Below are 24,865 nucleotides of genomic sequence, written 5' to 3'. Positions count from 1 at the left end.
AGTCCATGCTTTTTCCAAAGAAAATTCTATTTCTCAATATACCATCCACTTTATGCCTTGGTTCAGTGAAATCTGTCCGCATCTAAAACGTCTCAAGTGCAAGTATCGATATGTTCTTCCCCACATCAATACCAGTATTCTCTCTCAGCCTTACACCTTGTTTATATATCTGCTACTTAAGTAAGACATGAGGCCTTTTTCTTTAAGTATTTAGGGCACTTGCATAAAAATCTCCGCAATAACCCAATAATCCCCTGAAGATAGGAACATATTCCCATCCCACAAACACATAACAAAGCTATTACTAATTACATGTTAAATTGAATGAAACCAAAGCAATATAACTATAGATTGAAGTGAACAGAAACTGATTTTTGGTTTTGTCTTTTAGAGGGGAAAAGGGAAATTCAGCATAATATTTGAAATAGTTTTAGGGGCCAGCACTGTGGTATAGCACATAAAGCCACCACCTGCTGTGCCAGCATACAATATGGGAGCCAGTGAGAGAACTGGCTGTTCCACTTCTGATCAGCTCTATGCTATGGTCTGGGAAAGCAGTAGATGGCCCAACTCCTTGGGCCCCTGCACCCATGTGGGAGACCCAGAAGAAGCTCCTGGCTCCTGAATTCGAATCGGCCCAGCTCCAGCTATTACAGCCATTTGGGGAGTGAACCAGCAGATGGAAGACCTCACTCTCTCTTTCTCTCTCTCTCTCTCTGCCTCTATCTCTGTAACTCTGCCTTTCAAATAAATAAATAAATATTTTAAAAAAAAGTTTTATAACACTCAGAAAAGGTTGCCACTTAATTTACATTACACTATACATTTTATAACCTTAAATCAATGTATTTAAAACTTTAATAGCAGTCTGTTTTTTGTTAAAGATTTACTTATTCATTTTAAAGGCAGAGTTACAGAGAGGCAGAGGCAGAGGCACAGAGAAGTCTTCCATCCACTGGTTCACTCCCCAAATGGCCACGACAGCAAGAGCTGCGCCAATCCAAAGCCGAGAGCCAGGAGCTTCTTCTGCGTCTCCCACGTGGGTACAGGGGTCCAAGCACATGGGCCATCTTCCACTGCCTTCCCAGGCCATAGCAGAGAGCTGGACTGGAAGTGGAATAGCCGGGTCTTGAACTGGTACCAATACGGAATGCTGGTACTGCAGGCAGTAGTTTTAACTATGCCACAGTGCCAGCCCCTAACAGCCTGTTTCTTAAGGGTTCTAGCTTTGAGATAAGATTATACACATAAACTAAAGAAATAAAAACAGTGAAAAATCCATTGTTCAGAGAAAATCATTTAATAGAGCTCACTATCACAACTGAAATGCTATCTTTACTAAAGTAGATTTAATCTTAATATATTTCATGGGTCACCTATATTAAGAATAATCATTAATTGCCTGGAAAGCTAAAATTAAGAGCTGAATTAGCTAAATACCACCCTTAAATGAAATAAAGTTGTCAACTAAATACTGGAAACTATAGGAATCAAATTTTTAGGTTACTAAACAGAAAAAAATCTCCAGATTTCTAAGACAGCAGCTATTAGAATTTTGAGAGAATTACATTATTCTGTGAAGTACTCTCCTAATGGAGAAGAAGGGAGAGGAGAGAGGAAGAGAGAGGGAGAAGGGAGAGGGGAGAGGAGAGGGGGAGGAGAAAGAAGAGAGGAGGAGAGAGGGAGAAGGGAGAGGGGAGAGGAGAGGGGAGAAGGGAGAGGGGAGAGGAGAAAGGAGAGAGGAAAGAGGGAAAAGGGAGAGGAGAGAGGACTGAGAGGAGAGAGGGAGAGCGGAGAGGAGATGGAGAGGGAGAGGGGGAGGGAGGAGAGGGGAGAGAAGGAAAGGTAGGGGGAGAGGAAGAGGGAGAGAGAGGGTAGGAGAGAGGGGAGGAGAGAAGGGGAGAAGAGGAAGGGGGAGGAGAGGGGTGAGAAGGAAAGGGAGAGGGAGAGGAAGAGGGAAAGAGGGTGGAGGAAAGAGGGAAACCAAGTATCTGCTTATCTATTATCCACTCCCTCAGTAAATATTGACTGGACCCCGCTGTAGTCCTCTACTGTGTGGCAGGCACTGCCCCAGATCCTAGTAACACAGCAGTGAGCAAAGCAAACCTCTGCTCTCATGAAGCTGATACTCCACTAGAAAAGAAAGCAAGTAAGCAGAAACACTTCATGTCAGTGTAGTAAGAAAACTGTTACTTCATAGGAAAGATGGAGAGGAACAGAGAAGGATGAGGAGTAGAGCCAGGGAAAATACTCTTCCTGTAAAGCAATAGAAGGCCACTCTAATAATGTGACATTGAAGTAGCAACATGGAAGAGCCAGGAGCCATGTGGACTGGGGGCTAGGGGAGGGATTCACAGAAGAGGGAGCCAAAAGAGCAAACATTCAGAAACAGGGTAATTTGGTAGTAAGAGGTCACTGTAGCTAGCACTGAGGAATAGAGTCAGAGGGGTCTGGTAGGCCAGATCACCTAAGGCTCGGGTCATGGTAAGGACTTACTCTCTGATGGAAGCCATTAAAGGTTTCAAACAAGTATAAAAGTCAATCTGCAAAGAACAGATGCAAAGGTGGAAACCTAGAGACCAATGAGGAGTTCAAACCTCCAGACAAGATCAGATGTTAGACTGAAAGCAGATTGCTCAGATCCTAGATGGATTCTCAAGGGACAGGAACTAGATCTGGATGTTAAGTGAAAGACAAGAATCGAAGCTGACTCTAAGGTTGTTGCCCTACTGACTATTAACTAAAATAAAGTCATCATTGACTGAGACAGAGAAGACTACATAAAGAATATATTTGTGATAGGAGACAAAAAATTAGGTGTGGGACTTTTTTTTTTTTTTTTTACAGGCAGAGTGGACAGTGAGAGAGAGACAGAGAGAAAGGTCTTCCTTTGCCGTTGGTTCATCCCGCAATGGCCGCTGCGGCTGGCGCACCGTGCTGATCCAAAGCCAGGAGCCAGGTGTCTCCTGGTCTCCCATGTGAGTGCAGGGCCCAAGGACCTGGGCCATCCTCCACTGCACTCCCGGGCCATAGCAGAGGGCTGGACAGCAAGAGGAGCGACCAGGACAGAATCCAGCGCTATTGCAGCCATCTGGAGAGTGAGCCAGTGGATAGATGATCGATCAATTGATCAATCTCTCTCTCTTTACCACACCACCCCATAACTCTGTCTTTCAAATAAATTTTTAAAAATATTTTTAGAAAATCATTTAACAAATTCAAGATTTCTACACAGATTCACATTCATTTTCCTACATCCAAATTACATAAGGTAAAAAGTTTCAGAATCCAAATTCGACTTCAATTGTTAGTGAGCTAGCAACAGGCAGAGGGCAGCACAACCTTACATTTATATAAACCAAAGAACAGCAATGAAACAACATAATGTTTAGAATCGATTCCGAGTTCATTAATCAAACCAAGAACCATCTATATACAAACACATTAATTACAATCTCCTATAATGATCAAAATCGTTATAATACATAGTTATGTATTTTAAAGTGCCACCAAAATTACAGACATTGCTTTCAAAAACAAAAACAAAAACAAATAGAAATAACTATCTTCCACTGTTGATGCAATTTTGAACAGTAGAGCAAAAAAAAAAGACACACGTACATGACACTAACATATGCTAACTAGGAAATAATCCTCGAAGTACTGCTGGAAACTACTGTTTGTTTTCCATATGCCAAGGAACTTGTGAGATGGTAAATGAGTGAAAACTCTACTTAATTGTAAAGAAGGAAAAAATAACTTGGTATTAAGAGGATCTAAGACAGACTCCCTTGAAAAAAAGGAGATCAGTAGGTTTTCAATGAACTTCATTCACTTAAAAGGCATATTAAATGCATAAATCATATATGTATATATACACATTCATAAATTTATAAGTTGATTTCAAAAACTTCATAGAAACATGAAATTAAAAGAAAAAGTGAGTTTTCCAAAAACTCTTGGAAGCCTCCTTGTAAATATGGGCATATATGAACACATATATTAACATATATATAAATATTAAGTATTTACAAGGTTTTCCAAGTGCTAAACTCAGAAACTGACATAACAGGGAAAAATGTATTCATATAAAAGATATAATTTCTGCCTTCAAAGTATTCCAATTCTGTTAAAAGTTCAACAAAGTTAGTGAAGCATAATATCAGGTCATTTACACAGGTTCTCAGAATCCATGAACCAATTCTAACTTAGTTTTCTATCCTGAATCTAATATTGTTAGCATACTGTAGGCAATCAATTAAATATTCACTGATGAATAAATGAAGGAATAAACAAATTTTTGTACATAAATACAATAAGACACGTGCAATAAAAACTGTTAGATTATAAAGCAATTTTCTATCAAATGCTTTGTGAAGACTATTCAAAAGGTTAGACATTTCTAAATTTCCACATTTCACATATAATCTCTGTACCTATACTTCTTTTGATACAAGTCTGAAGTAGAGAACCATCACACCATGAAATGATCAGAAGAAACTCCGAGCAGAGCACTTGTTTGTAATAGTCCATAGGCTGCAAGTAGGCAGCAGCTTCCCGCTTACCTTTTCAACAGGGAGAAGCATTTGCAACAGGCGGACTGCAAACAGTGCAGTGCTGACAAAGGCCATTCTGTGGTGCACCAGCATTGCCTCTGGTTGTTCCACACTGACACTGCTTTTATGGTAGCATATTGTTTCTCCAAGAGATCCCAAAATCAGGAGCAGCTTCTCTTTCTGAAAACATTTAAGCAACACGAAACTGGGAAAACAATAACTTTCAGGGACAGGCCCACATGCAAATGCCTTTGAGAACAGTTTAAATAGTGTTATTACACGGCAAAGGAAACCAAGACAAAAATTTATTCTTCTCTGAGAATAACCACTATCTACTGAGATAATAAAAAGTGATAAGCATACCTACACTTTAAAAAAACAATGTTAAGTACTTAATATGATAAATCCTAATGGATAATGAATAAAAAACAAGCATTAAAATACAAAAGCTTAATGAACCAAAAATTCCTCCTACTTTGTAGTGTTTAATAGTTCCAACTTGGAATATTTGCATATAAATCTGCAAGCATTTATTAGGCTTAGTGCATGCCTAATATATGAGCAGGCATACTTGGGTGGGTGTGGGGATGTATTAGAAAGTAACTTAAGAAATGAAATAAGAGAAGTCAAATAAGCAAAAAGCAATTAAACATCACAACGGTATAAATGCTCTCTCTTCAGGTAATTAAGTAATTTCAAGTGGAAAATGTTCTGCCAAAAGAACCTAAGAGTTTCCAAAAGAGATTTGAATACACACATGCAGCAGTCCTAGTGACAGCAGCCAAAAGGTAGAAACAGTGCACTGGCAAATGGATAACAAAATGTCCTTCTGTGGTATATACATACAACGAACATTACTAAACTGAAAAAAAAAAAAAAAACTAAAATTTCATTTATGCTACAATACCGATGAACCCTGAAAATATTATATACTTAATATGACACACACAGGGGCTGGCGCTGTGGCACAGCAGGTTAATGCCCTGGCCTGCAGTGCCAGCATCCCATGTGGGTGCTGGTTCAAGACCCAGCTGCTCCACTTCTGATCCAACTCTCTGCTATGGCCTTGGAGAGCAGTAGAAGATGGCCCAAATCCTTGGGCCCCTGCACCCAACATGGGAGACCCGGAAGAAGCTCCTGGTTCCTGGCTTCGGATATTGGTGCAGCTCCAGCCACCTAGGGATGGAACCAGCGGATGGAAGACCCCCCCCTCCCCCGCCTCTCCTCTCTGTGTAACTCTCACTTTCAAATAAATAAATAGATCTTTTTTAAAAAAAAGAAATACAGGGCCAGCGCCACAGCTCAGTAGGCTGATCTTCTGCCTAGCGGTGCTGGCACACCGGGTTCTAGTCCCAGTTGGGGTGCCGGATTCTGTCCCGGTTGCCCCTCTTCTAGGCCAGCTCTCTGCTGTGGCCAGGGAGTGCAGTGGAGGATGCCCCAAGTGCTTGGGCCCTGCACCCCATGGGAGACCAGGATAAGTACCTGGCTCCTGCTTTTGGATCAGTGCGGTGCGCCGGCCGCAGCAACCATTAGAAGGTGAACCAATGGCAAAGGAACACCTTTCTCTCTGTCTCTCTCTCTCACTGTCTACTCAGCCTGTCAAAAAAAAAAAAAAAAAAAAAAAAAAAAAAAAAAAAAAAGACACACAAACACATATAGATATAAATTATGTGACTGCACAAATATGAGGAAGCAGGGGCTGAGGGAGGCAAAATGGGAAACTGTGGTTTAATGGGTACAATTTTCAAAAAGTTCTGGAGATAGATAACAGTGATGATGGTACAACAATGTGAATGTACTTAACACCACTTAAGTGTACATTGCAAAAATGGTAAATTTTGGTTTTTACATTTTACCAGCAAAAAAGTTACCTAAAGGAATAAGCTTTGTTTTGTATGCACATGTATCACTTCATAAATCTAAGTTTTAAAATAAGCACAAATGAAATTAAAACTATAATGCTTACTATCCAAATCATTACAGATGTATATATATATATATATACACACATACATATATATGCATACACACACACACACGTATTTCCCCAAAAAAGAAATGAGACAGCAAAAATTTTTGAGAGAAGATCAAACATACTACAAAAAGTTGAAATACAGTAGTCCCCCCTTATCCACAAGGGGTACATTCCAAGACTACCAGTAGATGCCTGAAACTGTGGATAGTACCAAACTCTCCATATACTATGACATTTCCTATGTGCTTGCATAGATTCCAAATGGTATCAGAGTTCATCTATCCTTCCATATTTCATTTCCCAGTGCCTTCTTAATGAATGTAAAGATAAAGAATATAACTATTCTTGTGCCTCAGGTAAAATAAGGATTACATGAAAACAAACACTGCAAATGTACCAGCAGTCACTCTGATAATGGCAATGGCTACTAAATGATTAAAAGGCAGGCAGCCTTTACAATATGGAAATGCTAGACAAAGAGGTGCTTCATGTCTTGGGCAGGAGAAAGTGGGAGGGCAAGAGACTGTATCATGCTTTTTAGAACAATGTACAATTTAAAATTTATGGATTATTTCTCGAATTTTCTATTTAATATTTTCAGACTGCAACTGATGGCAGGTAAGGAATTTTACATGTAAGCAAAAAACAAAAATTATACCTATAAAAAAGACAGCTTTTTCTTTGTGTAGAACAGGTTAAAAATTAAATGTGTAGGGGCCAGCATTGTGGCGTAATGGGTAAAAAGCCACCACATGTGACACCAGCATCTCATATGCGTGCCAATTCAAGTCCCTGCTGCTCCACTTCTGATCCAACTCCCTGCTGATGGCCTAGGAAAAGCAATAGAAGATAGCCCAAGTGTTTGGGCCTCTGCCACCCACATGGGAGACCCCTGGCATTGAAACAATCTGAGAAGTGAACCAGCAGATGAGAGATATCTCCTCTTTTTCTGTAATTCTGCCTTTCAAATAAACAAATCTTTAAAAATTAAATGTATAGAATATAAACAAAAAAATCTAAGTAACATGATTAACAAATAATTTAGGGCAAAAAATCAGATAAAGAAGACAATTTTCCATTGACGAAACATGTAAAAAAATTAGAAATAAGTCTTTGTGATCTGAACAACGTAAAATATCAAGTAAAACTTGTTACTGATACAGACAGACTTTAACTCTGTCATTCTGAACAAATTAAAATAAACTTCCTTTTTTTTTTTTTGAAAGAGAGCTCCTATTTGTTAGTTCACTCTCCAATTGCCCCCAAAAAAGCCAGAGCTGGGCTGAGACCAGGGTCAAAACCAGAAGCCAGGAATACAATTCTTGTCTCCCCCATGGATGACAGGAACCTTTTACTTGAGCCATCACTGCTGCCACCCATGGTCTGCAAAGGTGGAAAGCTGGATTCAGGAACCAGAATCAGGAGTCAAACCACACGACTCCAACGTAGAATACAAACGTTTTAACCACAGGCTACACACTCCCTCCAGCAGTGAACTTTGCATGGTACAAAGAATACAACCTTCCAAGTTTCAATTAAAATTGACAAAAACTAATAATAAAGGTACTCACAAAGAAAACATCATTGAATATTTAAGGCTATATTCTCTGATTCCAAAGAAATAAAACTGAAAATTAATAAAAATTTGGAAGGCGGAGCCAAGATGGCGGAATAGTGAGGGCGCGCACCGATAGTCCGGGAAAATTTAGTTTAATAAAAGGGGAGTTACGGTAGCCGCAGAAAAAAGAACCAGGAAAAAATTGCACGGGAATCGTGAATCGGAGGACCTACTGGGAGAACAAGGTCGCCCACCGCGCGGAAGCCAAGTTGCGGGACCGAGCCGCAGAAGCCCCAGTGCTCCAAGGGGAGTGCATGCCACACAGACAACAGCGGGGAGACTTGGGACGCTCAGGGCTCCGAGTCCACACATCGGCGCTGGAAGGGGAGGTGAGCTCAATAACCCGAGACATTGGTGGGGAAACGGGGGTCAGAATCTAGAGGGGGGCCGGAAAGTGCAGCAAACTCACTACCGGAAAGAAGGAAAAAAAAAAGCTTCGGGGTTTCTCTTCCCCCTAACCTTGCAAAGGTTACAAGGCTGCAAGGCTAGAATTCCCAAGAGACAAAGAGCAGGCCTGCTCTCTGGATTTACATATCAATGGGGGAGAGCTAAGGAACTGAGTCACTACAATTCAGTAGCCTAGGCAACCCAGTGGGAGTCCAGAGGAGCCAAAAACTGGAAGCTAAATACCATCAATTCTGCACAGCCGTGCCCTGCGGTGTTACTTACCCCCTGAATAAATAAAATAAATAAATAAATAAAAAGAGAGAGATTTACCACGCATAACCTGAGGGTGTCACCTTTGCACACCCTTAACCTGGAAGAACCAGGCAGAGCTCTCAGGCCGCACCCATCTCAAGCCTCCAAGGCTCCTCCAACAGCAGGCAGTCCACTTAACACGGACACAGTATAAATAAAAAAAAAAAAAAAAAGAAAAAAAAAACGCACAGTGACCCAAGAAGAATTAACTATGCCGAGTAACAAACACAGAAATAGAGGGAGCAAGATCAACGATGACACTATGATGCCTCCAAATAAGCAAAACACCCCAAGCCAAGAGTATGAAGATGATGAGATAGAAGAAATGCAAGATACGGATTTCAAAAAATTTATGATAAGAACATTTAGAAGTTTTCAAAAGCAAATCCTTGAACTACAGAAATCCTTAATGGACAAGATTGAAAATCTCTCTTGTGAAAACGAAATTTTAAGGAAGAGTCAAAATGAAACTCAGAAACTAGTAGAACAGGAAAGTGTTATAGTGAAGAGAAATCAAAATGAAATGAAGAGCTCAATAGATCAAATGACAAACACATTAGAAAGCCTTAAAAACAGAATGGGTGAAGCAGAAGAGAGAATATCGGACTTAGAAGATAGAGCACAGGAAAACATACAGTCAAACCAAAGAAAAGAAGAGGAAATTAGAAACCTAAAAAATATTGTTGGGAATCTACAGGATACTATTAAAAAAACCAACATTCGAGTTCTAGGAGTTCCTGAAGGCATGGAGAGAGAGAAAGGATTGGAAGGCCTTTTCAGTGAGATACTAGCAGAGAACTTTCCAGGTTTGGAGAAGGACAGAGATATCCTAGTACAGGAAGCTCATAGAACCCCCAATAAACATGACCAAAAGAGATCCTCACCACGACACGTGGTAATTAAACTTACCACAGTGAAACATAAAGAAAAGATCCTAAAATGTGCAAGAGAGAAACGTCAGATTACTCTCAGAGGATCTCCAATCAGACTCACAGCTGACTTCTCATCAGAAACCCTACAAGCTAGGAGGGAATGGCGAGACATAGCACAGGTGCTAAGAGAGAAAAATTGCCAGCCCAGAATATTATATCCTGCCAAGCTCTCATTTGTGAATGAAGGTGAAATAAAGACCTTTCATAGCAAACAGAAATTGAAAGACTTTGTGGCCACTCGTCCGGCCCTGCAAAAGATACTTAAAGATGTGCTACACTCAGAAACACAGAAACACGGCCATCAATATGAAAGAAGGGAAAGGAAGAACACCTACCAGTAAAAGAGCATGGGAAGCTCAAAGCATATACTAGAAAATATTTCCGGGAAAATGGCAGGGCAAAGTCACTACGTATCAATAGTCACATTGAACATTAATGGTCTGAATTCTTCAGTTAAAAGACACCGTTTAGCTGACTGGCTCACAGAACACAACCCAACTATTTGTTGCCTACAAGAAACACATCTCTCTAACAAAGAGGCATGCAGACTGAAAGTGAAAGGTTGGAAAAAGATATTCCATGCCAACAGAAACCAAAAAAAAAGCAGGTGTAGCCATATTAATATCAGACAAAATAAACTTTAATACAAAAACTGTTAAGAGAGACAAAGAGGGACACTATATAATGATTAAGGGTTCAATTCAACAGGAAGATGTAACTATTATAAATGTATATGCACCTAATTACAGGGCACCGGTCTATTTAAAAGATATTTTAAGGGACTTAAAGGGAGATTTAGATTCCAATACAATAGTACTGGGGGACTTCAATACTCCACTCTCAGAAATAGACAGATCATCCGGACAGAAGATCAACAAGGAAACAGCAGATTTAATTGACACTATTGCCCAAATGGATCTAACAGATATCTACAGAACTTTCAACCCTACATCTACAGACTTCACATTCTTCTCAGCAGCGCATGGAACCTTCTCTAGGATTCACCACATACTAGGCCATAAAGCAAGTCTCAGCAAATTTAAAAGAATTAGAATCATACCATGCAGCTTCTCAGACCACAGCGGGATGAAGCTGGAAATTAGCAACTCAGGAAACCCCAGAAAGTATGCAAACACATGGAGACTGAACAACATGCTCCTGAATGAACACTGGGTCATTCAAGAAATCAAAAGAGAAATCAAAAACTTTCTGGAAGTAAATGAAGACAACAACACAACATATCAAAACTTATGGGATACAGCAAAAGCAGTATTGAGAGGCAAATTTATAGCAATAGGTGCCTATACCAAGAAATTGGAAAGGTACCAAATAAATGAGCTTTCAGCGCACCTCAAGGACCTAGAAAAACTGCAGCAAACCAAACCCAAATCTAGTAGGAGAAGAGAAATAATTAAAACCAGAGAAGAAATTAACAGGATTGAATCCAAAAAAACATTACAAAAAATCAGCCAAGCGAGAAGCTGGTTTTTTGAAAAAATAAACAAAATTGACACCCCATTGGCCCAACTAACTAAAAAAAGAAGAGAAAAGACCCAAATCAATAAAATCAGAGATGAAAAAGGAAACGTAACAACAGACACCACAGAAATAAAAAGAATCATCAGAAATTACTACAAGGACTTGTATGCCAGCAAACAGGGAAACCTATCAGAAATGGATAGATTCCTGGACACATGCAACCTACCTAAATTGAACCAGCAAGACATCAAAAACCTAAACAGACCCATAACTGAGACCGAAATTGAAACAGTAATAAAGGCCCTCCCAACAAAGAAAAGCCCAGGACCAGATGGATTCACTGCTGAATTCTACCAGATGTTTAAAGAAGAACTAACTCCAATTCTTCTCAAACTATTCAGAACAATCGAAGAAGAGGGAGTCCTCCCAAATTCTTTCTATGAAGCCAGCATCACCTTAATTCCTAAGCCAGAGAAAGATGCAGCACTGAAAGAGAATTACAGACCAATATCCCTGATGAACATAGATGCAAAAATCCTCAATAAAATTCTCGCCAATAGAATGCAACAACACATCAGAAAGATCATCCACCCAGACCAAGTGGGATTTATCCCTGGTATGCAGGGATGGTTTAATGTGCGCAAGACAATCAATGTGATACACCACATTAACAGACTGCAGAAGAAAAACCATATGATTATCTCAATAGATGCCGAGAAAGCATTTGATAAAATACAACACCCGTTCATGATGAAAACTCTAAGCAAACTGGGTTTGGAAGGAACATTCCTCAATACAATCAAAGCAATCTATGAAAAACCCACAGCCAACATCCTATTGAATGGGGAAAAGTTGGAAGCATTTCCACTGAAATCTGGCACCAGGCAGGGATGCCCACTCTCACCACTGCTATTTAACATAGTTCTGGAAGTTTTAGCCAGAGCCATCAGACAAGAAAAAGAAATCAAAGGAATACAAATCAAGAAGGAAGAAGTCAAACTATCCCTCTTTGCAGACGATATGATTCTGTACTTAGAGGATCCAAAGAACTCTACTAAGAGACTATTGGAACTCATAGAGGAGTTTGGCAAAGTGGCAGGATATAAAATCAATGCACAAAAATCAACAGCCTTTGTATACACAAGCAATGCCACGGCTGAGAAAGAACTGCTAAGATCAATCCCATTCACAATAGCTACAAAAACAATCAAATACCTTGGAATAAACTTAACCAAGGACGTTAAAGATCTCTACAATGAAAATTACAAAATCTTAAAGAAAGAAATAGAAGAGGATACCAAAAAATGGAAAAATCTTCCATGCTCATGGATTGGAAGAAGCAACATCATCAAAATGTCCATTCTCCCAAAAGCAATTTATAGATTCAATGCAATCCCAATCAAGATACCAAAGACATTCTTCGCAGATCTAGAAAAAATGATGCTGAAATTCATATGGAGGCACAAGAGACCTCGAATAGCTAAAGCAATCTTGTACAACAAAAACAAAGCCGGAGGCATCACAATACCAGACTTCAGGACATACTACAGGGCAGTTGTAATCAAAACAGCATGGTACTGGTACAGAAACAGATGGATAGACCAATGGAACAGAATTGAAACACCAGAAATCAACCCAAACATCTACAGCCAACTTATATTTGATCAAGGATCTAAAACTAATTCCTGGAGCAAGGACAGTCTATTCAATAAATGGTGCTGGGAAAACTGGATTTCCACGTGCAGAAGCATGAAGCAAGACCCCTACCTTACACCTTACACAAAAATCCACTCAACGTGGATTAAAGACCTAAATCTATGACCTGACACCATTAAGTTATTAGAGAACATTGGAGAAACCCTTCAAGATATTGGCACAGGCAAAGAATTTCTGGAAAAGACCCGGGAGGCACAGACAGTCAAAGCCAAAATCAACTATTGGGATTGCATCAAATTGAGAAGTTTCTGTACTGCAAAAGAAACAGTCAGGAGAGTGAAGAGACAACCGACAGAATGGGAAAAAATATTTGCAAACTATGCAACAGATAAAGGGTTAATAACCAGAATCTACAAAGAGATCAAGAAACTCCACAAAAACAAAACCAACAACCCACTTAAGAGATGGGCCAAGGACTTCAATAGACATTTTTCAAAAGAGGAAATCCAAATGGCCAACAGGCACATGAAAAAATGTTCAAGGTCACTAGCAATCAGGGAAATGCAAATCAAAACCACAATGAGGTTTCACCTCAACCCGGTTAGAATGGCTCACATACAGAAATCTACCAACAACAGATGCTGGCGAGGATGTGGGGAAAAAGGGACACTAACCCACTGTTGGTGGGAATGCAAACTGGTCAAGCCACTATGGAAATCAGTCTGGAGATTCCTCAGAAACCTGAATATAACCCTACCATTCGACCCAGCCATCCCACTCCTTGGAATTTACCCAAAGGAGTTTAAATTGATAAACAAAAAAGCGGTCTGCACCCTAATGTTTATTGCAGCACAATTCACAATAGCCAAGACCTGGAACCAACCTAAATGCCCATCAACGGTAGACTGGATAAAGAAATTATGGGATATGCATTCTTTAGAGTACTATACCGCAGTAAGAAACAACGAAATCCAGTCATTTGCAACAAAATGGAGGAATCTGGAACACATCATGCTGAGTGAAGTAAGCCAGTCCCAAAGGGACAAATACCATATGTTCTCCCTGATCGGTGACAACTGACTCAACACCAAAAAGGAAACCTCCTGAAGTGAAATGGACACTATGAGAAATGGTGACTTGATCAGCATAGCCCTGACTGCTAATGGACAACTTAATACATTATCCCTCATAGTATTTTTTTTTTGTCTGTTCTACTTAATATGACTGGTTTAATTCTGTAATTATCACACAGCTATTCTTAAGTGTTGAAAATTAACTGAAATGTGATCCCTGTTAAACATAAGAGTGGGAATAAGAGAGGGAAGAGATGTATAATTTGGGACATGCTCGGGCTGACTTGCCCCAATTGGTAGAGTTGGAAACATACCAGGGGATTCCAATTCAATCCCATCAAGGTGGCATGTGCCAATGCCATCTCACTACTCCAAGTGATCAATTTCAGTTCACAATTGATCATAATGAAAGGACTAAGAGTCAAAGGGAGCACATAAACAAGTCTAGTATCTGCTAACACCAACCGATAGAATAAATAAAGGGGAGAGTGATCCAACATGGGAAGTGAGATACTCAGCAGACTCATAGAATGGCGGATGTCCTAAATAGCACTCTGGCCTCAGAATCAGCCCTAAAGGCACTCGGATCTGGCTGAAAAGCCCATGAGAGTATTTCAGGCATGGAAAGCCAAGACACTCCGGCAAAAAGATCTCTGTGAGTGAGATCCCAGTGGAAAGAACAGGTCTTCAAAGAGGGAGGTGCCTTTCTCTGAAGGGAGGAGAGAACCTCCACTTTGACTATGACCGTGTCTAAACAAGATAAGAGTCGGAGAACTCAAGGGGCTTCCATAGCCTTGGAAACTCATAGCTGGTGCATAGGGAGATTACTGATGCCATAAACAGGAGTGTCAATTGGTAAAGTCAACAACAGGAGTCACTGTGCACTTACTCCTCATGTAGGATCTCTGTCCTTAACGTGCTGTACACTGAGGCTTAATGCTATAACGAGTACTCAAACAGTATATTTCACTTTGTGTTTCTATGGGGGTGCAAACGACTGAAATCTTTACTTAATGTACACTAAACTGATCTTCTGTAAAAAAAAAAAAAAAAAAAAAAAAAGAAAGAAAGAAATTATCAATTCCCAACTTGACTCTCACTGGGATTAAACATGACAATAGGTCTGATCTGATTTCATCATCATTTAAAAAAAAATCATCTATTATTTTTCACTTTATGTTTCTGTATGGGAGCAAACTGTTGAAATCCTTACTTAAGGTATACTAAGCTGATCTTCTGTATATTAAGATAATCGAAAATGAATCTTGATGTGAATGGAAGGGGAGAGGGAGTGGGAAAGGGGAGGGTTGTGGGTGGGAGGGACGGTATGGGGGGGGAAGCCATTGTAACCCATGAGTCGTACTTTGGAAATTTATATTCATTAAATAAAAGATAAAAAAAAAAATAAAAATAAAAAAAAAATAAAAAAATAAAAAAATAAAAATTTGGAGTAACTGTTCAGCGTAGCGAGTAAGATGCCTTCATCACACACTGAAGTGCCTTGGTTTGATTCTCAGCTCTGGCACCTGACTCTAGTTTCCTGCCACTGCAATCTGAAGAGGCAAAGCAATGGCTCAAAGGACTGGGTTCCTGCCATTTAGGGGGGAGACCTGGACTGTGTGCATTCCTGGCTCCTGGCTCCAGCCCCTGTTCAGCCCTGGCCACTGCAGGTGCTCTCTTGCTCTTGCTTTCTCTCTGTCTCTCTCTGTCACTTAAATATACTTTAACTTTTTAATAAAAATTTAAACCAAAAGTAGGGTAACACAAAACTAAAACAAAATTAAAAAAACTAAAAAGTTCTGGCCGGCACTGCGGCTCACTAGGCTAATCCTCCGCCTAGCGGCGCCGGCACACCGGGTTCTAGTCCCGGTTGGGGCGCCGGATTCTGTCCCGGTTGCCCCTCTTCCAGGCCAGCTCTCTGCTGTGGCCAGGGAGTGCAGTGGAGGATGGCCCAGGTGCTTGGGCCCTGCACCCCATGGGAGATCAGGAAAAGCACCTGGCTCCTGGCTCCTGCCATCGGATCAGCGCGGTGCGCCAGCCGCAGCGCGCTGGCGGCGGCGGCCGTTGGAGGGTGAACCAATGGCAAAGGAAGACCTTTCTCTCTGTCTCTCTCTCTCACTGTCCACTCTGCCTGTCAAAAAAAAAAAGTTCTAATATGAGTAAATATCATCCCAGAGAAAACAAACCCAAAACACAATGACCATCTTCCATTGACAGGTAACTACTCCATACAGTGACTCCTTACAAATAGTCCATACATTGACAGGCATACTTCTCCATTAAAATAACAACTTTTATATACACCTAAGGATAACATATCACTACCAGTTAAGGTTAATTTTGACAATTTACAATTTAAATCAATACAAGTATTTAAGAACTCAGCATAGTAGAGCTTTTTCTAAAAGCCTATTTGTGAAATTGTTTCAAAAACCTTTGGAGTGCTTCACAAAACAGCATGAAAAGGAAAGATTATAAAGACCAGGTTTTTTTTTTTTCTGTTTTCAAAAACAGCTTTATGGAGATGTCATTCCTATAGCAAACATCTCACTCATTTAAAGCATACAATCTGATGGTTTTTCATATATTCAGGGAACTGAACAATCATCACCAGAATCTAATTTTAGACCAGTCACTTCCCATCCAGCCACCTCCGCTCCCAGACCCAGTCAAAGGCTGATCTACTGTCTTCGCAGATGTGCCTATTCCGGACCTTTTGAATCAGCGGAATCACACAACGTGCGGCCTTCTTTCTTGTAATTGGCATGTTTCACGACGGTAGCACGTCTCAATACTTTATTCCTTCTCACAGTTGAGTAACACGTTTTATTTATCCATTCAGCACGTTTTATTCCGTCGCTCTTGGGCATCTAGCTGTAGTAACACTGCTGGTTGTACATGGCCGTGCTGCTGAATCTCTCGAGAAACTTCAGATTGGCTTTCGAAATGGCTGCACCGTTTTATGTTCCCACCAGCAGGATCTGAGCGTTCTCATTTCTCCACACCCTTGATAACACTCGCTTTTTCTGTCTTTCGACAGCCTAGTGGGGATGAAGTGGTCCCTTTCTTCAGGTTTACATCCCGAAGCAGCCGAATCCAAATCTGCAATCTACCTGGCTCCAGGGCTCATGCTCTTCACTCCAGCTTTCCAGGGGGAACATGCCTGGTGTTTGAGGAGGGGGTGGCAGAAATGAAGGGGAGTTTGCAGGGGCATCTGGGAAATTCCCGAGCTCCCCGCGCGCTGACTGGCTGCGCGCGCCGCCATCTGGCCGGGAGGCGGGACCGGCCCAAGGCAAAGGGAGGTGGGAGGCGGTGGCCGGTGACTCCTGCGACCCACTCACCATAAGGACCAGTTTTACAGTTTTCACTATCTGCAGCATTTATTCTAAGGAAACAAAGTGGCGATTTTTTAGATTTATGGGCTTTCAGGAAAAAAGGTGTGAAAAACTGTCTGATAACTTTAATTTTTGGGGCTAAAGACGTTTAAACAGCCCTGCAGGAGCTGATGGTGCTAAAAATTCTTAAAGGTCAGTTTTCAGAGGATACTCATAGTTTACATGCTACCTAGAAATAAGATATCAGATTAGCAAAATATTTTTTAAAATACTCGATAGACACAATTTCTGCACTATAAATATCTCCAACAACCTAAATCAGGTGTAACACACCTGAAATGGTGAATGTGGTGTGCTCTCCCCCATATGCTTCCACTGGCTGTCAATTTCTCATCAGCCACACTTCCCTGCTTAAAAGCAATCTCATCCTGCCTTCAGAGTAAAAGCCACACCACTCAGCATCACACCGAAAGTCTTTTCCAAGCAAACCTTCCTTTAACCACCAGCCCTCTCCCAACATTTCCATCTCACATTTTAGGTCCTAGGTTCTTGTGTTCCACCATCAGCCCTGGCCTTCACCACCCCACAACCATCCACACTATCCACACCTCCTTGTCATGGCTCATTCTCTTCTCCGTCAGATGAAAAAAAACTTATCTTTATTTGCTTGGCCAAATCATATTCAGCTTATTCACAATGTACTACAAATCGTTACTAAGATCTTAGGTTGGAACTGATTCCAGTGCACCCAAGATAATAATGATCACAAATACAAGATCTCAAGTAACTTTAAAAAAGAAAATATGACTCATTTATCTCATCTGCAAATGGATTACCTGTAACTTACCTGGTCATGAAGATTAAATGACATCATAAGGGTAGTCCCAAAAGGACAAATACCACATGTTCTCCCTGACCTGTGATAACTAACAGAGCACCTAAAAGGCAATCTATAGGAGTAAAATTGCCACTTGGAGAAGCAACGACCTTGAACGGCCCTTGTCTTTACTGCTGAGGAACAGGTTTTTTTTAATACTATTTGTTGAACTCTTAATATAGAGTTAATCATATGTGTATAAAGTTAATTGAAAATAGATCTTAGAGGGGCCGGCACCGTGGCTCACTTGGCTAATCCTCCGCCTGCAGTGCCGGCATCCCATATGGGCGCCAGGTTCTAGTCCTGGCTGCTCCTCTTCCAGTCCAGCTCTCTGCTGTAGCCCGGGAAGGCAGTGGAGGATGGCCCAAGTGCTTGGGCCCCTGTACCCGGCATGGGAGACCAGGAGGAAGCTCCTGGTTTCGGATCACGTAGCTCCGACCATAGCGGCCATTTGGGGGGTGAACCAATGAAAGGAAGACCTTTCTCTCTGTCAAAAAAAAAAAAAAAAGAAAGAAAGAAAGAAAAAAGAAAATATCTTAGTAAAAAAATGAGAATAGGAGAGGGAGGGGGAAAAGGTGTGAGAGAGGGTGTGGGAGGGCAGGTATGGTAGGAAGAATAACCTGTTCTTAAAGTTGTAATTATGTAATATATGAAGTTTGTATTCCCTAACTAAAAGTGGGGAGGGGTTTATTTTAAAAAAGGGGGATAGGCATTTGGCCTAGCAATTTCACCACCAGTGAGGATACCCATGTCACACATCCAAAGTCTAGATTTGATTCCCAGATCTGGCTCCTGGTTCCAGCTTCCTGCTTGTGCAGACCTAGGAGGCAGCAATGATGAGCCAATTAATGGGTACCTGCCACCCATGTGGGAGACCTGGATTGAGTTCATGCCTCCTGGCTTCCATCCCCTGGAAGTTGTTACAAGCATTTGAGAAAGTGAACCAGTGCATCAGTGTGTTCACTAGCATGTACGCATGAGCATGCAATCCTTGTCTGGCTTTGTCTCTCAAATAAAAAATATAAATTTAAAAAACAAAAGTGACTTCAAAAACACTGCCCAGATAACCGGACACATAGTAAGTATTATATTTAAACTACTTTTAACTGCTCTTCCTGTAAGGTTAACTCTGGTGTTACTAGTGTCACATTTAAAGTATCTGCCACAAGAGTAAAAAGATTAGGGCCCAGGCTGTGACACAGCGGTAAAGCTGCTGCATGCAGTATGGGAACCCCATATGGGCACTGGTTTGAATCCCGCCTGCTCCACTTCTGATCCAGCTCTCTGCTATGCCCTGGGAAAGCAGTAGAAAATGGCCCAAGTCCTTGGGCCCCTGCACCCACGTGGGAGACCTGGAAGAAGTTCTGGCTCCTGGCTTCAGATCGGCGCAGCTCTGGCCATTGTGGCCAACTAGAGAGTGAACCAGGGGAAGGAAGATCTCTCTCTCTGCCTCTCCTTCTCTGTGTATCTCTGACTTACAAATAAATAAATAAATCTTTTTAAAAAAAGAGTAAAAAGATCTACATCTTATCCACATTATACCCCCATTACCTCAAAAACAGCATGCAATCAAGAAATGTCTGAGGGGCTGGCAATGTGGCTTAGCTGGTAAAGCCACCACCTGCAACACTGGCATCCTATATGGGCGCCAGTTCAAGTCCTGCTGCTCCACTGCCAATCCAACTAATGTGTTTGGAAAGCAGTGGAAAACAGACCCTGTGCACCCACATGGAAGATCCAGAAGAAGCTCCTGGCTCCTGGCTTTGGATGGACCCAGCTCTGGAGATTGCAGCCATCTGGGAAGTGAATCAAAGGATGGAAAATCTCTCTCTCTCTCTCTCTCTCTCTCTCTCTCTCTGTAACTCTGCCTTTCAAATAAATAAATGCATCTTTAAAAAAAGAAACAAAGAAATGTTTGGGAGGGGATAGAAGTTTGTTGCAAGTTAAGATGACTTCTGGACATGCACATCCCATGAGAGTGACTAGGTTCAAGCTCTGACTCTGTCTCTGATTCCTGCTTCCTGCTAATGCACAACCTGGGAGGCAGCAGGTGATGGCTCAAGCAGTTGAGTCCTTGCCACCTATGCTAGACCTGAATCGAATTTTGGACTCCTGGCTTTGGCCTAACCCAGTGTCAGCTATTGCAGGTGTTTGGAAAGTGAACCAGAGGTTAAACAATTAATATCTGTGTGTGTGTGTGTGTGTGTGTGTGTGTGTATTTGTGAGAGTGAGAATGAGAGTGAGAGAGAGAGTGAGAGTCAGAGTCAGAGAGAAAGAGAGAGATTTGTTTTCAACTAAATAAAAATTTAAAACAAATATTTGGGGACTAAACTTTCTGTCTTTCGGCCGGCGCTGTGGCTCACTAGGCTAATCCTCTGCCTTGCAGCGCCGGCACACCAGGTTCTAGTCCCGGTCGGGGCGCCGGATTCTGTCCCGGTTGCCCCTCTTCCAGGCCAGCTCTCTGCTGTGGCCAGGGAGTGCAGTGGAGGATGGCCCAAGTGCTCCCATGGGAGACCAGGATAAGTACCTGGCTCCTGCCTTCGGATCAGCACGGCACGCCGGCCACAGCGGCCGTTGGAGGGTGAACCAACTGTCCATTCTGCCTGTCAAAAAAATAAAATAAAAAAATGTCTGTCTTTCCACTGGTGGCAGCAGAAGGGAAGGCCTATACTAATTAGAGCTACTACTACCCTAATTATGAATTTACCATCTGTTTAAACTCTCCCTATTGAGCCATTCTTCCTATACTCTTTCACAATCCTATCAGGCCCACTTGTACTCCAACCAGCAATACTGCCAACATTCGTGATATCGCAGTTACCAGCTTACCACAGTTCAGAGGGGAATTTAAAAGCCATAGTAACAAAAAAGAAGACAAGACACTGTGATGACAAGACTGACACAGAGAAGAAATACTAACAGAAAAAAATGAACAGAAAACAGCCCCAGGAGTCAAGTTACCTGGCACAAGGTAAAGTCCTCATTCCTTGACTCTAACTTACCATATGAATAACAAAAAAACAGACTTGATTTCACGAAGGTACCATGAAGGCCATGGATGACACACTTCAGGTCAACCTAACTTTACAAATCCTTATCAGAAATTTTTTTATTTTAGCAAAAATTAATATTTTTGGTAAGCAATAGTTTTTTTCTTTTATTTACCTCAGATAAGATAAAAATAATTTTAGGGAGAAAATTTCTTTCACTATGCTTACTAAAACTGAGTTATTTGGTTCCAGATGTGACTGATGTTAGCAATATTTGGATATATCTAGAGATTTGATTATATGTCCTCAGGTAGTTAATTTCTGAAATGTTAACATATTTTGTTCCTTTAATGAATCAACAAACTACTGCTTCTATTTTTCTTCTTAAAATTGTCAAAAGTGGGGACATTAAGAAATTTCATTTGTCTCTTAATATACAAAGGAAAGAAACTGTCCCCAATAGGGATTTATTCCCTTTAAATAAGTGAGTCAAATATAATTTCAAGCAGTACTGTTTAATTTAGCATTTCTAACATACCGATTGGCACTTGTACAACAGATTTAACCTTTAAGTAAAAATAATTCATTGAATCATAAAAGATCAGCAGCCAAAAATCAAAAGAGAATGACTAACTTTTACAGATAAATGTTCTGGCCAAGAAATTCAAGTTAATTTAAGAAGCAACTGATAAAGCATTCTTCACACTTCTAAGGAAAAATTCATTTGTTGAAAAGCTTCAATATGTAAAAATCATCTAAAAGAACTGCAAAACTTCATGATAACCTTAAGGAATAAAGAAAAACCAAGATTAAGAACTACCATCAGAAGGCCGGCGCCGCGGCTCACTAGGCTAATCCTCCGCCTAGCGGCGCCGGCACACCGGGTTCTAGTCCCGGTCGGGGCGCCGGATTCTGTCCCGGTTGCCCCTCTTCCAGGCCAGCCCTCTGCTGTGGCCAGGGAGTGCAGTGGAGGATGGCCCAGGTGCTTGGGCCCTGCACCCCATGGGAGACCAGGAAAAGCACCTGGCTCCTGGCTCCTGCCATCGGATCAGCGCGGTGCGCCGGCCGCAGCGCGCCAGCCGCGGCGGCCATTGGAGGGTGAACCAACGGCAAAGGAAGACCTTTCTCTCTGTCTCTCTCTCTCACTGTCCACTCTGCCTGTCAAAAAAAAAAAAAAAAAAAAAAAAGAACTACCATCAGAGGCTGGCACTGTGGAGCAGTGGGTTAATACTCCACCTGCGGTGCCAGCATCCCATACGGGTGCCAGTTCTAGTCCCAGCAGCTCCTCTTCTAATCCAGTTCTCTGCTGTGGCCTGGGAAAGCAGAAGATGGCCCAACTTCTTAGCCTAACCCAACTTCATAGTGACCCAGTCCCAGCATGGAGACCCGGAAGAAGCCCCTGGCTCCTGGCTTTAGACTAGCACAGCTCCAGCCGTCACAGCCATCTGGGGAGTAAGCCAGAGCATGGAAGACCTCTCTCTCTCTGCCTCTGCTTCTCTGTAACTCTGCCCTACAAGTAAATAAATAAATATTTAAAAAAAAATTTTTTGATTCTTCTGCCCTGACATATTAAGCAAAAGGAAGAGAAGAAGGGAAAAAATGGGGGCCAGCACTATGGTGTAGCAGGTAGGCCCGCTGCCTGTGGTGCCAGCATCCCATATGGGCACGGGTTCGAGTCCCAGCTGCTCCACTTCGCTTCCAGCTCTTTGCTATGGCCTGGGAAAGTGGAGGATGGCCCAAGTCCTCAGGCCCCTGGACCCACAATGGAGACCCAGAAAAAGCTCCTGGATCCTGGCTTCGGATCAGTGCAATCAGGCTATTGTGGCCAACTGGGGAGTGAACCAGCGGATAGAGAACCTTTCTCTCTCTCTCTCTCTCTCTGCCTCTCCTCTCTCTGTGTAACTGACTTTCAAATAAATAAATAAATCTTTAAAAAAAAAAAAAAAAAGAAGGGAAAAGATGGTAGGAGGCAGGAAAGAAGGAAGGAAAAGACAGACCACACATTACCAATATATATTAACAAAACAGATAGAATATTAATTCTTCAAGGAAGGTAGACACATCAGATGATAAATTACAAATAGAAGGCATAAATTGACAAATGATTTGGAATAATACTGAAGTGTCAAAAATATACAATTTCCAGTTACATGGAGACACTAATAGTCCATAGATCTCTTAAATATTATGCTGTAACACAGAACTCCAGAGGCCACTGTACATGTCTTGATTTCGCATGCAAAACTGTATCAAAACACTTTCACAAAAAGAAGTGGGTGGCATTTTCCATAGCAGTCAATATGCCAGCTAAGACATCATGGCCTTCAAGACTACAGTTATTTGGGTTTGACAGCTGGCTCCAGCTCCTGACTCCAGTTTCCTGCTAATGTAGACTCCGGAAAGCAGCAGTGAGGGCCCATATACTCGGTTTCCTGCCATCAACATGGGAAACCTGCATTAACTTCCCAGTTCCCAGCTTCAGCATGGCACACTTCTGGCTGCTGTGGAATCTGGGGAGAGAAACAGCTGAAAGGAGCTGTCTTCCTCTATGTCTTTGACTCTCAAATAAAACACTGGCATGGTTGGAAAGATGTCAGTTAAGTTTTTTAAAAATAATAAAAGAAAAATAAAGTATAATGGCCATGTTTTAAAAATGATCTTCCCTATTGAAATACAAACAACAAAGAACAAGGCATCCTTCTGATGTCTCAACATTTTGAATGATTATTCTAAGACTGATGCGCAATATTCACTACAGAAACTGTACATTTAAATCCTAGTAACCTGGGGCCAGCGCTGTGGCATAGCGGGTAAAACTCTGCCTGCAGTGCCAGCATCCCATAAGGATGCCAGTTCATGTCCCAGCTGTTCCACTTCTGATCCAGCTCTCTGCTATAGCCTGGGAAAGCAGTATAAGATGGCCCAAGTCCTTAAGCCCCTGCACCCACATGGGAAACCCGAAGAAGCTCCTGGCTTCAGATCGGCACAGCTCCGGCCACTGCGGCCAGTTGAGGAATGAACCAACGGGTGGAAGACCTCTCTCTCTCTCTCTCTGCCTCTCCTTCTCTCTGTGTAACTAACTTTAAAATAAATAAATAAATAAATCCTTAATAAAATCCTAATAATTTACCAGTTGTTTAAATTACATAATTATAAACCTTAAATAAAAATTCCACTTCTTCCCATGAAGTAGCAACAAGGACTGACTCTGTCCTTCCCAAGAAATCAACTAGAAAACTGCACAAAATATATTTTTAAAAATTTTTGTTAGATAAGGGACAGGAGACAGTGCAGACTGTGATACCGAAGAGAAAGAAAACAAGCAATGACTGCATGCTATGCTCAAAACAGTGTACAGAAAACAGCAAGAGAAACCCAAAGAGACCGGCAGTGTCGATGACATAGATAAAGACACTCGCAGAAGCTGTGATGATCACAAGTTGTGGGACAGAGGACCAGACACGTGGGAGCTATGCAACAAAAGAGACCCAGAAAGTTAAATAGGGTGCCATTCAGTCCTTGCTGAAGCTGGGTAGCTCATGTTATAGACAGAAACTCCATAAATGCCAAAAATGACCACTGTGATTTAAAGAGAACAAGTCCCAGGGCTCGCACAGCACAATAAGAGACTCAAGCTTCAGTCAGCCAGTCAGCAGACGTCCCAGAGGGTCACAC

The 24,865-nt window shown here is 41.5% G+C and overlaps 1 protein-coding gene across 7 annotated transcripts in view; it reads right to left on the bottom strand.

Moving 5' to 3' along the window:
- Positions 1-24,865, bottom strand: part of RTTN (rotatin) — a 245,412-nt gene that overhangs the window by 192,648 nt on the left and 27,899 nt on the right. For all 7 annotated transcript variants that reach the window (XR_016213881.1, XR_016213882.1, XR_016213883.1 and 4 more), the window contains exon 11: positions 4,566-4,736. Coding sequence is in view for 4 of the 7 variants with exons in the window: in XM_008261459.5 (XP_008259681.4) it covers positions 4,566-4,736 (171 nt within the window). In the remaining 3 variants the exon portion in view is untranslated. The remainder of the gene's footprint in view (positions 1-4,565; positions 4,737-24,865) is intronic.

The sequence above is a fragment of the Oryctolagus cuniculus genome, chromosome 10 (genome assembly GCF_051225735.1).
Source record: "Oryctolagus cuniculus isolate XC-2025 breed Fujian yellow rabbit chromosome 10, ASM5122573v1, whole genome shotgun sequence".
Taxonomy (NCBI): Eukaryota; Metazoa; Chordata; class Mammalia; order Lagomorpha; family Leporidae; genus Oryctolagus; species Oryctolagus cuniculus.
The sequence above is the reverse complement of the archived record's forward strand: the minus strand, read 5'-3'. Positions and strand labels throughout refer to the sequence as shown.